General features: G+C 48.6%; 1 protein-coding gene across 2 annotated transcripts in view; it reads right to left on the bottom strand.

The window, feature by feature from the left end:
- Positions 1-4,447: 4,447 nt before the first annotated feature.
- VPS28 (VPS28 subunit of ESCRT-I) overlaps positions 4,448-18,035 on the bottom strand; it is a 131,098-nt gene continuing 117,510 nt past the window's right edge. For both annotated transcript variants that reach the window (XM_068271057.1, XM_068271056.1), the window contains one exon: positions 4,448-5,386. In XM_068271057.1, the coding sequence (XP_068127158.1) occupies positions 5,269-5,386 (118 nt within the window). In that variant the 3' untranslated portion in view covers positions 4,448-5,268. The remainder of the gene's footprint in view (positions 5,387-18,035) is intronic.

Here is an 18,035-nt window from a genome sequence, read left to right on the forward strand (position 1 = left end):
GATATGCCTTCCAAACGGTGCCAGCGCACAGATCGTGCAAACTCTGGTCACAGTCAATGCGTAGGAACCGTTGGGAATTGGCCGCAGACAAACCAGAAGGGAGCCTGTGAGGTACGGTAATTACAACTTACACACGATTTCAGGGTATAACTGCCACCACCACTGGTATGGGCCAGTGGACCCGCTGACTGACTAGTCCTGCGAATAAAAACGGTTAAGCACACTCTATTCTGTCTAGATATCAACAATAGTAGCGTCTCTTCAGAAGTCTGGGTCAGTTTGTGCGGCTGAGAAGCAGGGTAGCAGAACAGTGAATGACTTTGATAAAGTATTTTATTCATGGGCAATATAAATAATTAATATATACAGACAATTATTAAAATCAACAATTATTGAAACATTAATAGCCAGTATGAAAAATAAAAGAAAGGGAGAAAAAATACTTAGTTCCTGGAAAGATGTCCTTTTGTGGGAAGAATCATAAAGTCCTTGGTAAAATCCTTTGTTTCAGCTCAAAGTTCAGAGTTCAGACCAGGTGGATGCCAGCATATCCTCAAGCTGGCACAGATGAGATCAAGATGATATTTCAGGGTGGAGGACACTGAGTTTGGCTGCTCTGCCATTCTTATGCCCCTGAATCAGTAGGAGGGAGTGAGGGCGGGGAGCCACACACCCCCTTAGAAGATGAGATGAGCCCTCCCCTTGTCTTGGGGACCAGAAATCATATCTAACCCTATATGGGCTGTATCTCACAGAACCGTACAGGTCAGGGCAGATTTACTAACATTTTCAGGTCTGTCTCGATTTACCCAGCAGTCTGATACCAAACATGAGGGGTGGGACCCCTGTGGTATCATCAGGGCACTTTCGAACTGCCAAACTGGCAGTCTTTACCTCAGAATGTTCTGAAACTTCCTCAGAACCAGTGCCAGACAGGGCCAAGCATGCTCTGTTAGTTTGGAGGGTCTGCCAGCCTGGCAATACAGAAAATATGACACATATAGCAGTTTATGGAATATGATGTACATCTGGGATTTACAGCAGGTCATTCCTAGGTGACGTTTCTTTTGAAGCTTGCGGCCGCAAGATACGTGTCAGCTCCCCTGCTGAGAGGGGAGCCAGAATGTCTGACTTCTTCCCAACTAAATTGTTTCTGCCATCCTGCTTATCAACTATATCTGATGGATGGGCCATCAGCACAGCTTGAAGCCAGGGACACTCTGCAGCAGGCTCATGCCTTTTGGTGGAAGGAGGGAAAGGACTGTCTTTATATAAAAAGAAAAACCAGGGATGTCGGTTTCTGATTACTGCAATGGCTGCACAAATTTAGCCAGAAACCGATCAGAAATTGGACTGTGCGGATCCTTCCAATTCGCCCGCGTTTCTCACGGCTGTTCTGTGACACAGCCCTTGGCATTTACATGTTTGAAACATGATGTTTTGTTACAGTCGTAGCAGAGGCCAGAAGAAATTGGCATATCCATTTTTTTAAAAATTGTTTGTGGTATCCACTTTGGATATTTTTATTAATTTTTAAAATTGAAATTTTATTAATTTTTAATTACGGTATATATGTATTGAGTGTGTAATTTTACTTTAAGCAGGAAGTGTTCACTTTTTTTTTTAAATTTTACATTTCTTGTTACCTTACTACGTCCTTTTATTATGAATGGACATGGCCCCTGATTGGGGTCATGTCCATTCATTCCAGGCATTGCAATTGGTTAGGGGAACCCTGTTCCCCATCCCCAATCATGGATCTCCGAGACCCAATGGGTGGGAGTGAGGGGTGGGCAGGCGAGTACGTGTGTACAGCGATGGTGGGGGCGAGCGACGCATTAAAACATCCTGGAGCCATTAAGAGGCTCCAGCACAACATTTTAATGTTAATGGTTAAATATGTCCCTAACAGCAGGGGTCCTCTACCACCGGTCTGGTCTCCCCCCTCCCCCTGCAGCTCGTGATACCTTAGCTGGCGGCCACTTCCTCTTTCATATTCCCTTGTCGCCCCTCTCCTCTATACTCCGCATCCCCCCACTGCTATGAACAAGCAGGAAGTGGCTTCCTGTAGTGGTGTTACCAGGGGAAGTGCCCTCCTGCTTTCAGCATCTTCACAGCAGCCCGGGGACGAGCTGCTGTGAAAGTAAAAGACCGCCAGCTAAGGTATCACGAGCGGTGGCTGCGGGGGGAACTATACTCTCTATACTGGGGCAACTATACTACTTATACTGGGGCAACTATACTCTACCTATACTGGGGAAACTATACCACCTATACTGGGGCATTTAAACTCCCTATACTGGGACAACTATACTACCTATACTGGGTTAACTATACCACCTACACTGGGGCAACTATACTACTTATACTGGGGCAATTATACTACCTATACTGGGGCAACTATACTACTTATACTGGGGCAACTATACCACCTATACTGGGGCATTTAAACTTCATATACTGGGGTAACTAAATTCCCGTTAATAGGGCAACTATACCTAGCTATACCCTACAATTATACCTGGTTACCTACACCACACCTGTCTGTACCTCCCACCCCCCCCCCCTTCCCCAGTCAGGATAGCGGGGACCCTGCCTTACAGAAACTTGACTGTGGGCAGATGAGCAGGAACTTGTCAAGGTGAGAGGAGTGGAGGGTGGTTGAGAAGGGACAAGGAGAACAGAGGTAGACAATGAAGAAGCAGGAGGAGGGTGGCTTTCGCTTTGTGTGCGCCTTTTCTTCTTGTGTTGCTCCCATAGTGCTTTGGGATAGGAGGTCATGTGCCTTGGCAAAGCAGTTGTGCCTAGGTGGGATTTGGCCTTCCCACGACTAGGTTTCTTATGGCACAAATGGGTTAGAGACTGTGTTCCCACTCACGGATCTGTCTACTAATCGGCGGCGATGAGAACGTGCGCGGGAGCGCGCACAGGAGCAAAACAGCAATATACGTATATCTACGCCCCTGGAGCAGGAACACTCCTCCCACGGGGCGTATATATACTGTCATTATTTCTATAAGTGGTTAACCCTTTGCTGCTGTGGCTCTGTATGTAAGGTATGAAGCTTTCAATGTGAAGAATACCAAAGGCGTCACAGTCACCAACTCCAACTTTACCATATCAAATTCATGGATTCATTAGCATATTCTTCTTTTAATTACAGTTTAAATGTATTAGCAGTCTGTGCTCTGACTCTACAGCCCCACCCACCACACACAGCCCCGCCCACCACACATATCACTGCCCTCTAACTGCACATTCCCACCCACCACACAGCCCCGCCCACCACACATCTCACTGCCCTGACTCTACAGCCCTGCCCACCACACACAGCCCCGCCCTCACACATTTCACTGCGCTCTGACTGCACAGCCCTGCCCCCCACACATCTCACTGCCCTCTGCACAGCCCTGTCCCCACACATCTCACTGCCCTCTAACTGCACAGTCCCACCCACCACACATCTCACTGCCCTCTGACTCTACAGCCCTGCCCACCACACAGCCCTGCCCCCACACATGTCACTGCCCTCTGGCTCTACAACACCGCCCACCACACATCTCACTGCCCTCTGACTCTACAGTCCTGCCCACCACACAGTCCCGCCCCCACACATCTCACTGCCTTCTGACTCTACTGCCTTGCCCAGCACACACAGCCCCGCACCCACACATCTCACTGCCCCCTGACTCCACAGCCCTGCCCACCACACAGCCCCGCCCCCACATATCTCACTGTGCTGACTCTATAGCCCTGCCCACCACACACAGCCCCGCCGCCACACATCTCACTGCCCCCTGACTCCACAGCCATGCCCACCACACACAGCCCCGCCCCCACACATCTCACTGCCCCCTGACTCCACAGCCCTGCCCACCACACACAGCCCCGCCCCCACACATCTCACTGCCCTCTGACTGCACAGCCATGCCCACCACACACAGCCCCGCCCCCACACATCTCACTGCCCCCTGACTCCACAGCCCTGCCCACCACACACAGCCCCGCCCCCACACCTCTCACTGCCCTCTGACTCTACAGCCCCGCCCACCACACATCTCACTGCCCTGACTCCACAGCCCCACCCACCACACATCTCACTGCCTTCTGACTCTACTGCCCTGCCCACCCCACACAGTCCTGCCCCCACACATCTCGCTGCCCTCTGAGTGCACAGCCCTGCCCACCACAGACAGTCCCACCCCCCTCACTGCCCTCTGACTCTACAGCCCTGCCCACCACACACAGTCCTGCCCACCACACATCTCACTGTCCTCTGACTCCACAGTCCTGCCCAGCACACAGCCCCACCCCCACACATCTCACTGCCCTCTGACTCCACAGCCCTGCCCACCACACACAGCCCCGCCCCCACACATCTCACTGCGCTTTGCTGATAATGTCCACAAATGTCACGACATACTTCAGCCAAAGAATGAAACCAAACTTGTGTTTTTATCAACATTTATAATTCGAATATAGAAAAACTTCCATATGACTCAGAACTATACAGAGAAAAGTGAAGCGGATGATGGACAAGACAGATAAAACTAAACACAGATCTGTTCCTGGAAAGGTAGCCATACATGTAGCGATGACGGGCAGATTCGGTCAGGAATCGGCTTTGTGACGCCGCCTAGCCGCCCCGATGCTTTCCCCCTGGTGTTTAGTGTCCTCCTGGTGCCCAGTGCATGTTACACATGACCAGTCCACGGCCTCCACTTGTCCCCGCTGGCTCCAGGTGCTCTGTTCTTCATACACGTCTGCCACATGGTTGCCTAGTAACGTGGCCACGTGCATGACGTCTGACGTCACATACGCACCCTTCTTAGGCAACCACGTGGGGCGCGTGTATGCAGAAGAAAGTGCACCTGGAGCCAGCGGAGGCCACGGAAAGGTAACATATAACCAGCACCGGGGCGGGAGGGGGGTGTTTGGTGTGTCTTGGATATTGCCAGGGTTTTGTTGCCGAAATTGCAGAGCGTTACCGCCACGCACCCGATCGAGCCGCGAGTCGGCCCAAAATCTTGCAGCAATTTCGTCTGGTTGCATTGTCGGTCAGGCATGCACTGGGCAGCACCAATTTTCATCTGATTCAATCATAATATTCGAATGGGATGGTCAACCAGCCGCCAAGTCGGCTGATGTATGGCTACCTTAAGTATGCCAGTGACAGATGGAGGTCTCCTAGTCCGGTATTATGCCACGACCAGCACAATATTATAAAGGGAGTGGTGACAAGACAATGGGAAGACTTTACGCTGACTCCTAGGAATGAAGGAATCGGTTGAAGGCGTTGTATGCAGATTCCAGGTCAAACAACATCTGCCGAACCTGAGAGTCATCAAGTTCATCTGAAGCAGACATACTGCTGAGCTTCTGCAACCTGACACAGACAAAAGAGGAGAAGTCACATAACTGCAGACATACTGCTGAGCTTCTGCAACCTGACACAGACAGGAGAAGTCACATAACTGCAGACATACTGCTGAGCTTCTGCAACCTGACACAGACACAAGAGAAGTCACATAACTGCAGACATACTGCTGAGCTTCTGCAACCTGACAGACACAAGAGGGGAAGTCACACAACTGCAGACATACTGCTGAGCTTCTGCAACCTGACACAGACAGAGGAGAAGTCACATAACTGCAGACATACTGCTGAGCTTCTGCAACCTGACACAGACACAAGAGGAGAAGTCACATAACTGCAGACATACTGCTGAGCTTCTGCAACCTGACACAGACAGAGGAGAAGTCACATAACTGCAGACATACTGCTGAGCTTCTGCAACCTGACACAGACAGAGGAGGAGACATCACATAACTGCAGACATACTGCTGAGCTTCCGCAACCTGACACAGACAAAGGAGAAGTCACATAACTGCAGACATACTGCTGAGCTTCTGCAACCTGACACAGACACAAGAGGAGAAGTCACATAACTGCAGACATACTGCTGAGCTTCTGCAACCTGACACAGACAGAGGAGAAGTCACATAATTGCAGACATACTGCTGAGCTTCTGCAACCTGACACAGACAGAGGAGACGTCACATAACTGCAGACACACTGCTGAGCTTCTGCAACCTGACACAGACAGAGGAGACGTCACATAACTGCAGACACTGCTGAGCTTCTGCAACCTGACACAGACAGAGGAGAAGTCACATAACTGCAGACATACTGCTGAGCTTCTGCAACCTGACACAGACAGAGGAGGAGACATCACATAACTGCAGACATACTGCTGAGCTTCCGCAACCTGACACAGACAGAGGAGAAGTCACATAACTGCAGACATACTGCTGAGCTTCTGCAACCTGACACAGACACAAGAGGAGAAGTCACATAACTGCAGACATACTGCTGAGCTTCTGCAACCTGACACAGACACAAAGGAGAAGTCACATAACTGCAGACATACTGCTGAGCTTCTGCAACCTGACACAGACAGAGGAGAAGTCACATAACTGCAGACATACTGTTGAGCTTCTCCAACCTGACACAGACAGAGGAGAAGTCACATAACTGCAGACATACTGCTGAGCTTCTGCAGCCTGACACAGACAGAGGAGAAGTCACATAACTGCAGACATACTGCTGAGCTTCTGCAACCTGACACAGACAGGAGAAGTCACATAACTGCAGACATACTGCTGAGCTTCTGCAACCTGACACAGACACAAGAGAAGTCACATAACTGCAGACATACTGCTGAGCTTCTGCAACCTGACACAGACACAAGAGGGGAAGTCACACAACTGCAGACATACTGCTGAGCTTCTGCAACCTGACACAGACAGAGGAGAAGTCACATAACTGCAGACATACTGCTGAGCTTCTGCAACCTGACACAGACACAAGAGGAGAAGTCACATAACTGCAGACATACTGCTGAGCTTCTGCAACCTGACACAGACAGAGGAGAAGTCACATAACTGCAGACATACTGCTGAGCTTCTGCAACCTGACACAGACACAAGAGGAGAAGTCACATAACTGCAGACATACTGCTGAGCTTCTGCAACCTGACACAGACAGAGGAGAAGTCACATAACTGCAGACATACTGCTGAGCTTCTGCAACCTGACACAGACACAAGAGGAAACGTCACATAACTGCAGACATACTGCTGAGCTTCTGCAACCTGACACAAAGGAGAAGTCACATAACTGCAGACATACTGCTGAGCTTCTGCAACCTGACACAGACAGAGGAGAAGTCACATAACTGCAGACATACTGCTGAGCTTCTAGACCTGATACAGACAGAGGAGAAGTCACCTAACTGCAGACATACTGCTGAGCTTCTGCAACCTGACACAGACAGAGGAGAAGTCACATAACTGCAGACATACTGCTGAGCTTCTGCAGCCTGACACAGACACAAGAGGAGAAGTCACATAACTGCAGACATACTGCTGAGCTTCTGCAACCTGACACAGACAGAGGAGAAGTCACATAACTGCAGACATACTGCTGAGCTTCTGCAACCTGACACAGACAGAGGAGAAGTCACATAACTGTAGACATACTGCTGAGCTTCTGCAACCTGACACAGACAGAGGAGAAGTCACATAACTGCAGACACACTGCTGAGCTTCTGCAACCTGACACAGACAGAGGAGAAGTCACATAACTGTAGACATACTGCTGAGCTTCTGCAACCTGACACAGACAGAGGAGAAGTCACATAACTGCAGACATACTGCTGAGCTTCTGCAAACTGACACAGACAGAGGAGAAGTCACATAACTGCAGACATACTGCTGAGCTTCTGCAACCTGACACAGAGGAGAAGTCACATAAGTGCAGACATACTGCTGAGCTTCTGCAACCTGACAGAGACAGAGGAGAAGTCACATAACTGCAGACATACTGCTGAGCTTCTGCAACCTGACACAGACAGAGGAGAAGTCACATAACTGCAGACATACTGCTGAGCTTCTGCAACCTGACACAGAGGAGAAGTCACATAAGTGCAGACATACTGCTGAGCTTCTGCAACCTGACAGAGACAGAGGAGAAGTCACATAACTGCAGACATACTGCTGAGCTTCTGCAACCTGACACAGACAGAGGAGAAGTCACATAACTGCAGACATACTGCTGAGCTTCTGCAACCTGACACAGACACAAGAGGAAACGTCACATAACTGCAGACATACTGCTGAGCTTCTGCAACCTGACACAAAGGAGAAGTCACATAACTGCAGACATACTGCTGAGCTTCTGCAACCTGACACAGACAGAGGAGAAGTCACATAACTGCAGACATACTGCTGAGCTTCTAGACCTGATACAGACAGAGGAGAAGTCACCTAACTGCAGACATACTGCTGAGCTTCTGCAACCTGACACAGACAGAGGAGAAGTCACCTAACTGCAGACATACTGCTGAGCTTCTGCAACCTGACACAGACAGAGGAGAAGTCACATAACTGCAGACATACTGCTGAGCTTCTGCAGCCTGACACAGACACAAGAGGAGAAGTCACATAACTGCAGACATACTGCTGAGCTTCTGCAACCTGACACAGACAGAGGAGAAGTCACATAACTGTAGACATACTGCTGAGCTTCTGCAACCTGACACAGACAGAGGAGAAGTCACATAACTGCAGACACACTGCTGAGCTTCTGCAACCTGACACAGACAGAGGAGAAGTCACATAACTGTAGACATACTGCTGAGCTTCTGCAACCTGACACAGACAGAGGAGAAGTCACATAACTGCAGACATACTGCTGAGCTTCTGCAAACTGACACAGACAGAGGAGAAGTCACATAACTGCAGACATACTGCTGAGCTTCTGCAACCTGACACAGACACAAGAGGAGAAGTCACATAACTGCAGACATACTGCTGAGCTTCTGCAACCTGACACAGACAGAGGAGAAGTCACATAACTGCAGACATACTGCTGAGCTTCTGCAACCTGACACAGACACAAGAGGAGAAGTCACATAACTGCAGACATACTGCTGAGCTTCTGCAACCTGACACAGACAGAGGAGAAGTCACATAACTGCAGACATACTGCTGAGCTTCTGCAACCTGACACAGACAGAGGAGGAGACATCACATAACTGCAGACATACTGCTGAGCTTCCGCAACCTGACACAGACAGAGGAGAAGTCACATAACTGCAGACATACTGCTGAGCTTCTGCAACCTGACACAGACACAAGAGGAGAAGTCACATAACTGCAGACATACTGCTGAGCTTCTGCAACCTGACACAGACAGAGGAGAAGTCACATAACTGCAGACATACTGCTGAGCTTCTGCAACCTGACACAGACAGAGGAGACGTCACATAACTGCAGACACACTGCTGAGCTTCTTCAACCTGACACAGACAGAGGAGACGTCACATAACTGCAGACACTGCTGAGCTTCTGCAACCTGACACAGACAGAGGAGAAGTCACATAACTGCAGACATACTGCTGAGCTTCTGCAACCTGACACAGACAGAGGAGAAGTCACATAACTGCAGACATACTGCTGAGCTTCTGCAACCTGACACAGACACAAGAGGAGAAGTCACATAACTGCAGACATACTGCTGAGCTTCTGCAACCTGACACAGACACAAAGGAGAAGTCACATAACTGCAGACATACTGCTGAGCTTCTGCAACCTGACACAGACAGAGGAGAAGTCACATAACTGCAGACATACTGTTGAGCTTCTCCAACCTGACACAGACAGAGGAGAAGTCACATAACTGCAGACATACTGCTGAGCTTCTGCAGCCTGACACAGACAGAGGAGAAGTCACATAACTGCAGACATACTGCTGAGCTTCTGCAACCTGACACAGACAGGAGAAGTCACATAACTGCAGACATACTGCTGAGCTTCTGCAACCTGACACAGACACAAGAGAAGTCACATAACTGCAGACATACTGCTGAGCTTCTGCAACCTGACACAGACACAAGAGGGGAAGTCACACAACTGCAGACATACTGCTGAGCTTCTGCAACCTGACACAGACAGAGGAGAAGTCACATAACTGCAGACATACTGCTGAGCTTCTGCAACCTGACACAGACACAAGAGGAGAAGTCACATAACTGCAGACATACTGCTGAGCTTCTGCAACCTGACACAGACAGAGGAGAAGTCACATAACTGCAGACATACTGCTGAGCTTCTGCAACCTGACACAGACACAAGAGGAAACGTCACATAACTGCAGACATACTGCTGAGCTTCTGCAACCTGACACAGACAGAGGAGAAGTCACATAACTGCAGACATACTGCTGAGCTTCTGCAACCTGACACAGACACAAGAGGAAACGTCACATAACTGCAGACATACTGCTGAGCTTCTGCAACCTGACACAAAGGAGAAGTCACATAACTGCAGACATACTGCTGAGCTTCTGCAACCTGACACAGACAGAGGAGAAGTCACATAACTGCAGACATACTGCTGAGCTTCTAGACCTGATACAGACAGAGGAGAAGTCACCTAACTGCAGACATACTGCTGAGCTTCTGCAACCTGACACAGACAGAGGAGAAGTCACATAACTGCAGACATACTGCTGAGCTTCTGCAGCCTGACACAGACACAAGAGGAGAAGTCACATAACTGCAGACATACTGCTGAGCTTCTGCAACCTGACACAGACAGAGGAGAAGTCACATAACTGCAGACATACTGCTGAGCTTCTGCAACCTGACACAGACAGAGGAGAAGTCACATAACTGTAGACATACTGCTGAGCTTCTGCAACCTGACACAGACAGAGGAGAAGTCACATAACTGCAGACACACTGCTGAGCTTCTGCAACCTGACACAGACAGAGGAGAAGTCACATAACTGTAGACATACTGCTGAGCTTCTGCAACCTGACACAGACAGAGGAGAAGTCACATAACTGCAGACATACTGCTGAGCTTCTGCAAACTGACACAGACAGAGGAGAAGTCACATAACTGCAGACATACTGCTGAGCTTCTGCAACCTGACACAGAGGAGAAGTCACATAAGTGCAGACATACTGCTGAGCTTCTGCAACCTGACAGAGACAGAGGAGAAGTCACATAACTGCAGACATACTGCTGAGCTTCTGCAACCTGACACAGACAGAGGAGAAGTCACATAACTGCAGACATACTGCTGAGCTTCTGCAACCTGACACAGAGGAGAAGTCACATAAGTGCAGACATACTGCTGAGCTTCTGCAACCTGACAGAGACAGAGGAGAAGTCACATAACTGCAGACATACTGCTGAGCTTCTGCAACCTGACACAGACAGAGGAGAAGTCACATAACTGCAGACATACTGCTGAGCTTCTGCAACCTGACACAGACACAAGAGGAAACGTCACATAACTGCAGACATACTGCTGAGCTTCTGCAACCTGACACAAAGGAGAAGTCACATAACTGCAGACATACTGCTGAGCTTCTGCAACCTGACACAGACAGAGGAGAAGTCACATAACTGCAGACATACTGCTGAGCTTCTAGACCTGATACAGACAGAGGAGAAGTCACCTAACTGCAGACATACTGCTGAGCTTCTGCAACCTGACACAGACAGAGGAGAAGTCACCTAACTGCAGACATACTGCTGAGCTTCTGCAACCTGACACAGACAGAGGAGAAGTCACATAACTGCAGACATACTGCTGAGCTTCTGCAGCCTGACACAGACACAAGAGGAGAAGTCACATAACTGCAGACATACTGCTGAGCTTCTGCAACCTGACACAGACAGAGGAGAAGTCACATAACTGTAGACATACTGCTGAGCTTCTGCAACCTGACACAGACAGAGGAGAAGTCACATAACTGCAGACACACTGCTGAGCTTCTGCAACCTGACACAGACAGAGGAGAAGTCACATAACTGTAGACATACTGCTGAGCTTCTGCAACCTGACACAGACAGAGGAGAAGTCACATAACTGCAGACATACTGCTGAGCTTCTGCAAACTGACACAGACAGAGGAGAAGTCACATAACTGCAGACATACTGCTGAGCTTCTGCAACCTGACACAGAGGAGAAGTCACATAAGTGCAGACATACTGCTGAGCTTCTGCAACCTGACAGAGACAGAGGAGAAGTCACATAACTGCAGACATACTGCTGAGCTTCTGCAACCTGACACAGACAGAGGAGAAGTCACATAACTGCAGACATACTGCTGAGCTTCTGCAACCTGACACAGAGGAGAAGTCACATAAGTGCAGACATACTGCTGAGCTTCTGCAACCTGACAGAGACAGAGGAGAAGTCACATAACTGCAGACATACTGCTGAGCTTCTGCAACCTGACACAGACAGAGGAGAAGTCACATAACTGCAGACATACTGCTGAGCTTCTGCAACCTGACACAGACACAAGAGGAGAAGTCACATAACTGCAGACATACCGCTGAGCTTCTGCAACCTGACACAGACAGAGGAGGAGAAGTCACATAACTGCAGACACACTGCTGAGCTTCTGCAAACTGACACAGACAGAGGAGAAGTCACATAACTGCAGACATACTGCTGAGCTTCTGCAACCTGACACAGACACAAGAGGAGAAGTCACATAACTGCAGACATACTGCTGAGCTTCTGCAACCTGACACAGACAGAGGAGAAGTCACATAACTGCAGACATACTGCTGAGCTTCTGCAACCTGACACAGACAGAGGAGAAGTCACATAACTGCAGACATACTGCTGAGCTTCTGCAACCTGACACAGACAGAGGAGAAGTCACATAACTGCAGACATACTGCTGAGCTTCTGCAACCTGACACAGACAGAGGAGAAGTCACATAACTGCAGACACACTGCTGAGCTTCTGCAACCTGACACAGACAGAGGAGAAGTCACATAACTGCAGACACACTGCTGAGCTTCTGCAAACTGACACAGACACAGGAGAAGTCACATAACTGCAGACATACTGCTGAGCTTCTGCAACCTGACAGACACAAGAGGAGAAGTCACATAACTGCAGACATACTGCTGAGCTTCTGCAACCTGACACAGACAGAGGAGAAGTCACATAACTGCAGACATACTGCTGAGCTTCTGCAACCTGACACAGACACAGGAGGAGAAGTCACATAAGTGCAGACATACTGCTGAGCTTCTGCAACCTGACACAGACAGAGGAGACGTCACATAACTGCAGACATACCGCTGAGCTTCTGCAACCTGACACAGACAGAGGAGGAGAAGTCACATAACTGCAGACATACTGCTGAGCTTCTGCAACCTGACACAGACAGGAGAAGTCACATAACTGCAGACATACTGCTGAGCTTCTGCAAACTGACACAGACAGAGGAGAAGTCACATAACTGCAGACATACTGCTGAGCTTCTGCAACCTGACACAGACAGAGGAGAAGTCACATAACTGCAGACATACTGCTGAGATTCTGCAACCTGACACAGACAGAGGAGAAGCCACATAACTGCAGACATACTGCTGAGATTCTGCAACCTGACACAGACAGAGGAGAAGTCACATAACTGCAGACATACTGCTGAGCTTCTGCAACCTGACACAGACAGAGGAGAAGTCACATAACTGCAGACATACTGCTGAGCTTCTGCAACCTGACACAGACAGAGGAGAAGTCACATAACTGCAGACATACTGCTGAGCTTCTGCAACCTGACACAGACAGAGGAGAAGTCACATAACTGCAGACATACTGCTGAGCTTCTAGACCTGACACAGACAGAGGAGAAGTCACATAACTGCAGACATACTGCTGAGCTTCTGCAACCTGACACTGACACAAGAGGAGAAGTCACATAACTGCAGACATACTGCTGAGCTTCTGCAACCTGACACAGACACGAGGAAAAGTCACATAACTGCAGACATACTGCTGAGCTTCTGCAACCTGACACAGACACAAGAGGAGAAGTCACATAACTGCAGACATACTGCTGAGCTTCTGCAACCTGACACAGACAGAGGAGAAGTCACATAACTGCAGACATACTGCTGAGCTTCTGCAACCTGACACTGACAAGAGGAGAAGTCACATAACTGCAGACATACTGCTGAGCTTCTGCAACCTGACACAGACAGAGGAGAAGTCACACAACTGCAGACATACTGCTGAGCTTCTGCAACCTGACACTGACAAGAGGAGAAGTCACATAACTGCAGACATACTGCTGAGCTTCTGCAACCTGACACAGACAGAGGAGAAGTCACACAACTGCAGACATACTGCTGAGCTTCTGCAACCTGACACAGACAGAGGAGACGTCACATAACTGCAGACATACTGCTGAGATTCTGCAACCTGACACAGACAGAGGAGAAGTCACATAACTGCAGACATACTGCTGAGCTTCTGCAACCTGACACAGACAGAGGAGAAGTCACATAACTGCAGACATACTGCTGAGCTTCTGCAACCTGACACAGACAGAGGATAAGTCACATAACTGCAGACATACTGCTGAGCTTCTGCAACCTGACACAGACAGAGGAGAAGTCACACAACTGCAGACATACTGCTGAGCTTCTGCAACCTGACACAGACAGAGGAGAAGTCACATAACTGCAGACATACTGCTGAGCTTCTGCAACCTGACACAGACAGAGGAGAAGTCACATAACTGCAGACATACTGCTGAGCTTCTGCAACCTGACACAGACAGAGGAGAAGTCACATAACTGCAGACATACTGCTGAGCTTCTAGACCTGACACAGACAGAGGAGAAGTCACATAACTGCAGACATACTGCTGAGCTTCTGCAACCTGACACTGACACAAGAGGAGAAGTCACATAACTGCAGACATACTGCTGAGCTTCTGCAACCTGACACAGACACGAGGAAAAGTCACATAACTGCAGACATACTGCTGAGCTTCTGCAACCTGACACAGACACAAGAGGAGAAGTCACATAACTGCAGACATACTGCTGAGCTTCTGCAACCTGACACAGACAGAGGAGAAGTCACATAACTGCAGACATACTGCTGAGCTTCTGCAACCTGACACTGACAAGAGGAGAAGTCACATAACTGCAGACATACTGCTGAGCTTCTGCAACCTGACACAGACAGAGGAGAAGTCACACAACTGCAGACATACTGCTGAGCTTCTGCAACCTGACACAGACAGAGGAGACGTCACATAACTGCAGACACACTGCTGAGCTTCTGCAACCTGACACAGACAGAGGAGAAGTCACATAACTGCAGACATACTGCTGAGCTTCTGCAAACTGACACAGACACAGGAGAAGTCACATAACTGCAGACATACTGCTGAGCTTCTGCAACCTGACACAGACAGAGGAGAAGTCACATAACTGCAGACATACTGCTGAGCTTCTGCAACCTGACACAGACACAAGAGGGGAAGTCACATAACTGCAGACATACTGCTGAGCTTCTGCAACCTGACACAGACAGAGGAGAAGTCACATAACTGCAGACACACTGCTGAGCTTCTGCAACCTGACACAGACAAGAGGAGAAGTCACATAACTGCAGACACACTGCTGAGCTTCTGCAACCTGACACAGACAGAGGAGAAGTCACATAACTGCAGACATACTGCTGAGCTTTTGCAACCTGACACAGACAGAGGAGAAGTCACATAACTGCAGACATACTGCTGAGCTTCTGCAACCTGACACAGAGGAGAAGTCACATAAGTGCAGACATACTGCTGAGCTTCTGCAACCTGACACTGACACAAGAGGAGAAGTCACATAACTGCAGACATACTGCTGAGCTTCTGCAACCTGACACAGACAGAGGAGAAGTCACACAACTGCAGACATACTGCTGAGCTTCTGCAACCTGACACTGACACAAGAGGAGAAGTCACATAACTGCAGACATACTGCTGAGCTTCTGCAACCTGACACAGACAGAGGAGAAGTCACATAACTGCAGACACACTGCTGAGCTTCTGCAACCTGACACAGACAAGAGGAGAAGTCACATAACTGCAGACATACTGCTGAGCTTCTGCAAACTGACACAGACAGAGGAGAAGTCACATAACTGCAGCCCAACTACAGGACTGCCCAGTACAGCAATCAATAGCACCCACTATGAGCAACACACACAGCTCTACTTTAAATAATGCAATAAAAATAATAATCAGGTTTGAAGTTGAAGTATAGTGGCCTTAAAGGGAATCGGAAGTGAAAATAAACTTGTAATGATTTGTATTTGTAGTCTGGCTAAGAAATAGAAGATTAGTAGTACGGATGAGTCTCATATTGTTTCCAGTACAGGAAGAGCTAAGAAACGTCAGTTATCTATGCAAAAGAGCTTCTCTGAGCTCTGAGACCCAACTTGGGTCAGCTACAGTGCAGTTTTTTGAAGCACTTATCTCAACCGGTCTCTCACAGTTTCTGGTTTGTTTAAGGTTTTACTGCAGGGAAGTTCAAAGGTTCATTAGTTCTGCTCTGTTTCATAGTTTAAAATACACAGTGTGATTTGTAAACTGCAAATATTAACCACTTCACCACTGAGGGGTTTTACCCCTTGAACACCAGAGCAATTTTCACCTTTCAGCGCTCCTTCCATTCATTTGTCTATAACTTTATTATTACTTATCGCAATGAAATGAACTATATCTTGTTTTTTTCGCCACCAATTAGGCTTTCTTTAGGTGGGACATTATGCCAAGAATTATTTTATTCTAAATGTGTTTTAATGGGAAAATAGGAAAAATGTGGGAAAATTTTTTTCAGTTTTTGGCCATTATAGTTTTTAAATAATGCATGCTACTGTAATTAAAACCCATGAAATGTAATTGCCCATTTGTCCCGGTTATAAAACCGTTTAAATTAAGTCCCTATCACAATGTTTGGCGCCAATATTTTATTTGGAAATAAAGGTGCATTTTTTTCAGTTTTGCATCCATCCCTAATTACAAGCCCGCAGTTTATAAAGTAACAGTGTTATACCCTCTTGACATAAATATTTAAAAAGTTCAGTCCCTAAGGTAACTATTTATGTATTTTTTTTATTGTATTTTTTTTTTTTAATTACAAAAAAAAAATAAAAAAAATTGGGGAGTGTGGGAGGTAATGAGTTAATTTATTGTGTAAATGTTATGTTGTTTGTATATGTAAAATGCTTTAGGGTGTAGTTTTACTATTTGGCCACAAGATGGCCAAATTGTGTTTGTTTACATGCGACCTGTAAGCGTCTGGAAGGACGCTTACAGGAAGCAGAATGAGGCTGGCCAAATCACAATGATCGCGCTGTTTCTCAAAGAAGCAGCAGATCATTGCGGGGGCTTAGATCAACGAACGGGAATGGATTTTCCCGTTCATTGATCTCCGGGCGAGCAGGCGGCGGCGCGCACGAGCGGCGGGAGCGCGGACAGCGGCGGTAGCGCGGAAAGTACGGATTTCTCCGTCCCTGTTTTTTTAGGGGGGAAAAAGGGAAGGAGACATTCGTACCACGGGGGGTTAAGTGGTTAAAGGAAACCTAAACGAAAGTAAAAAAAAAAAACCTACACTTACCTGGGGCTTCTACCAGGCCCCTGCAGACGTACTGTGACCGCGCCGTCACTGACCGATCCTCCAGCCCCCTGCAGACGTACTGTGACCGCGCCGTCACTCACCGGTCCTCCAGTTCCCTGCAGACGTACTGTGACCGCGCTGTCACTCACCGATCCTCCAGCCCCCTGCAGACGTACTGTGACCGCGCCGTCACTCACCGATCCTCCAGTCTCCTGCAGACGTACTGTGACCGCGCCGTCACTCACCGATCCTCCAGCCCCCTGCAGACGTACTGTGACCGCGCCGTCACTCACCGGTCCTCCAGTTCCCTGCAGACGTACTGTGACCGCGCTGTCACTCACCGATCCTCCAGCCCCCTGCAGACGTACTGTGACCGCGCCGTCACTCACCGATCCTCCAGTCTCCTGCAGACGTACTGTGACCGCGCCGTCACTCACCGATCCTCCAGCCCCCTGCAGACGTACTGTGACCGCGCCGTCACTCACCGATCCTCCAGCCCCCTGCAGACGTACTGTGACCGCGCC

Source organism: Hyperolius riggenbachi, chromosome 2 (assembly GCF_040937935.1).
Source record: "Hyperolius riggenbachi isolate aHypRig1 chromosome 2, aHypRig1.pri, whole genome shotgun sequence".
Taxonomy (NCBI): domain Eukaryota; kingdom Metazoa; phylum Chordata; class Amphibia; order Anura; family Hyperoliidae; genus Hyperolius; species Hyperolius riggenbachi.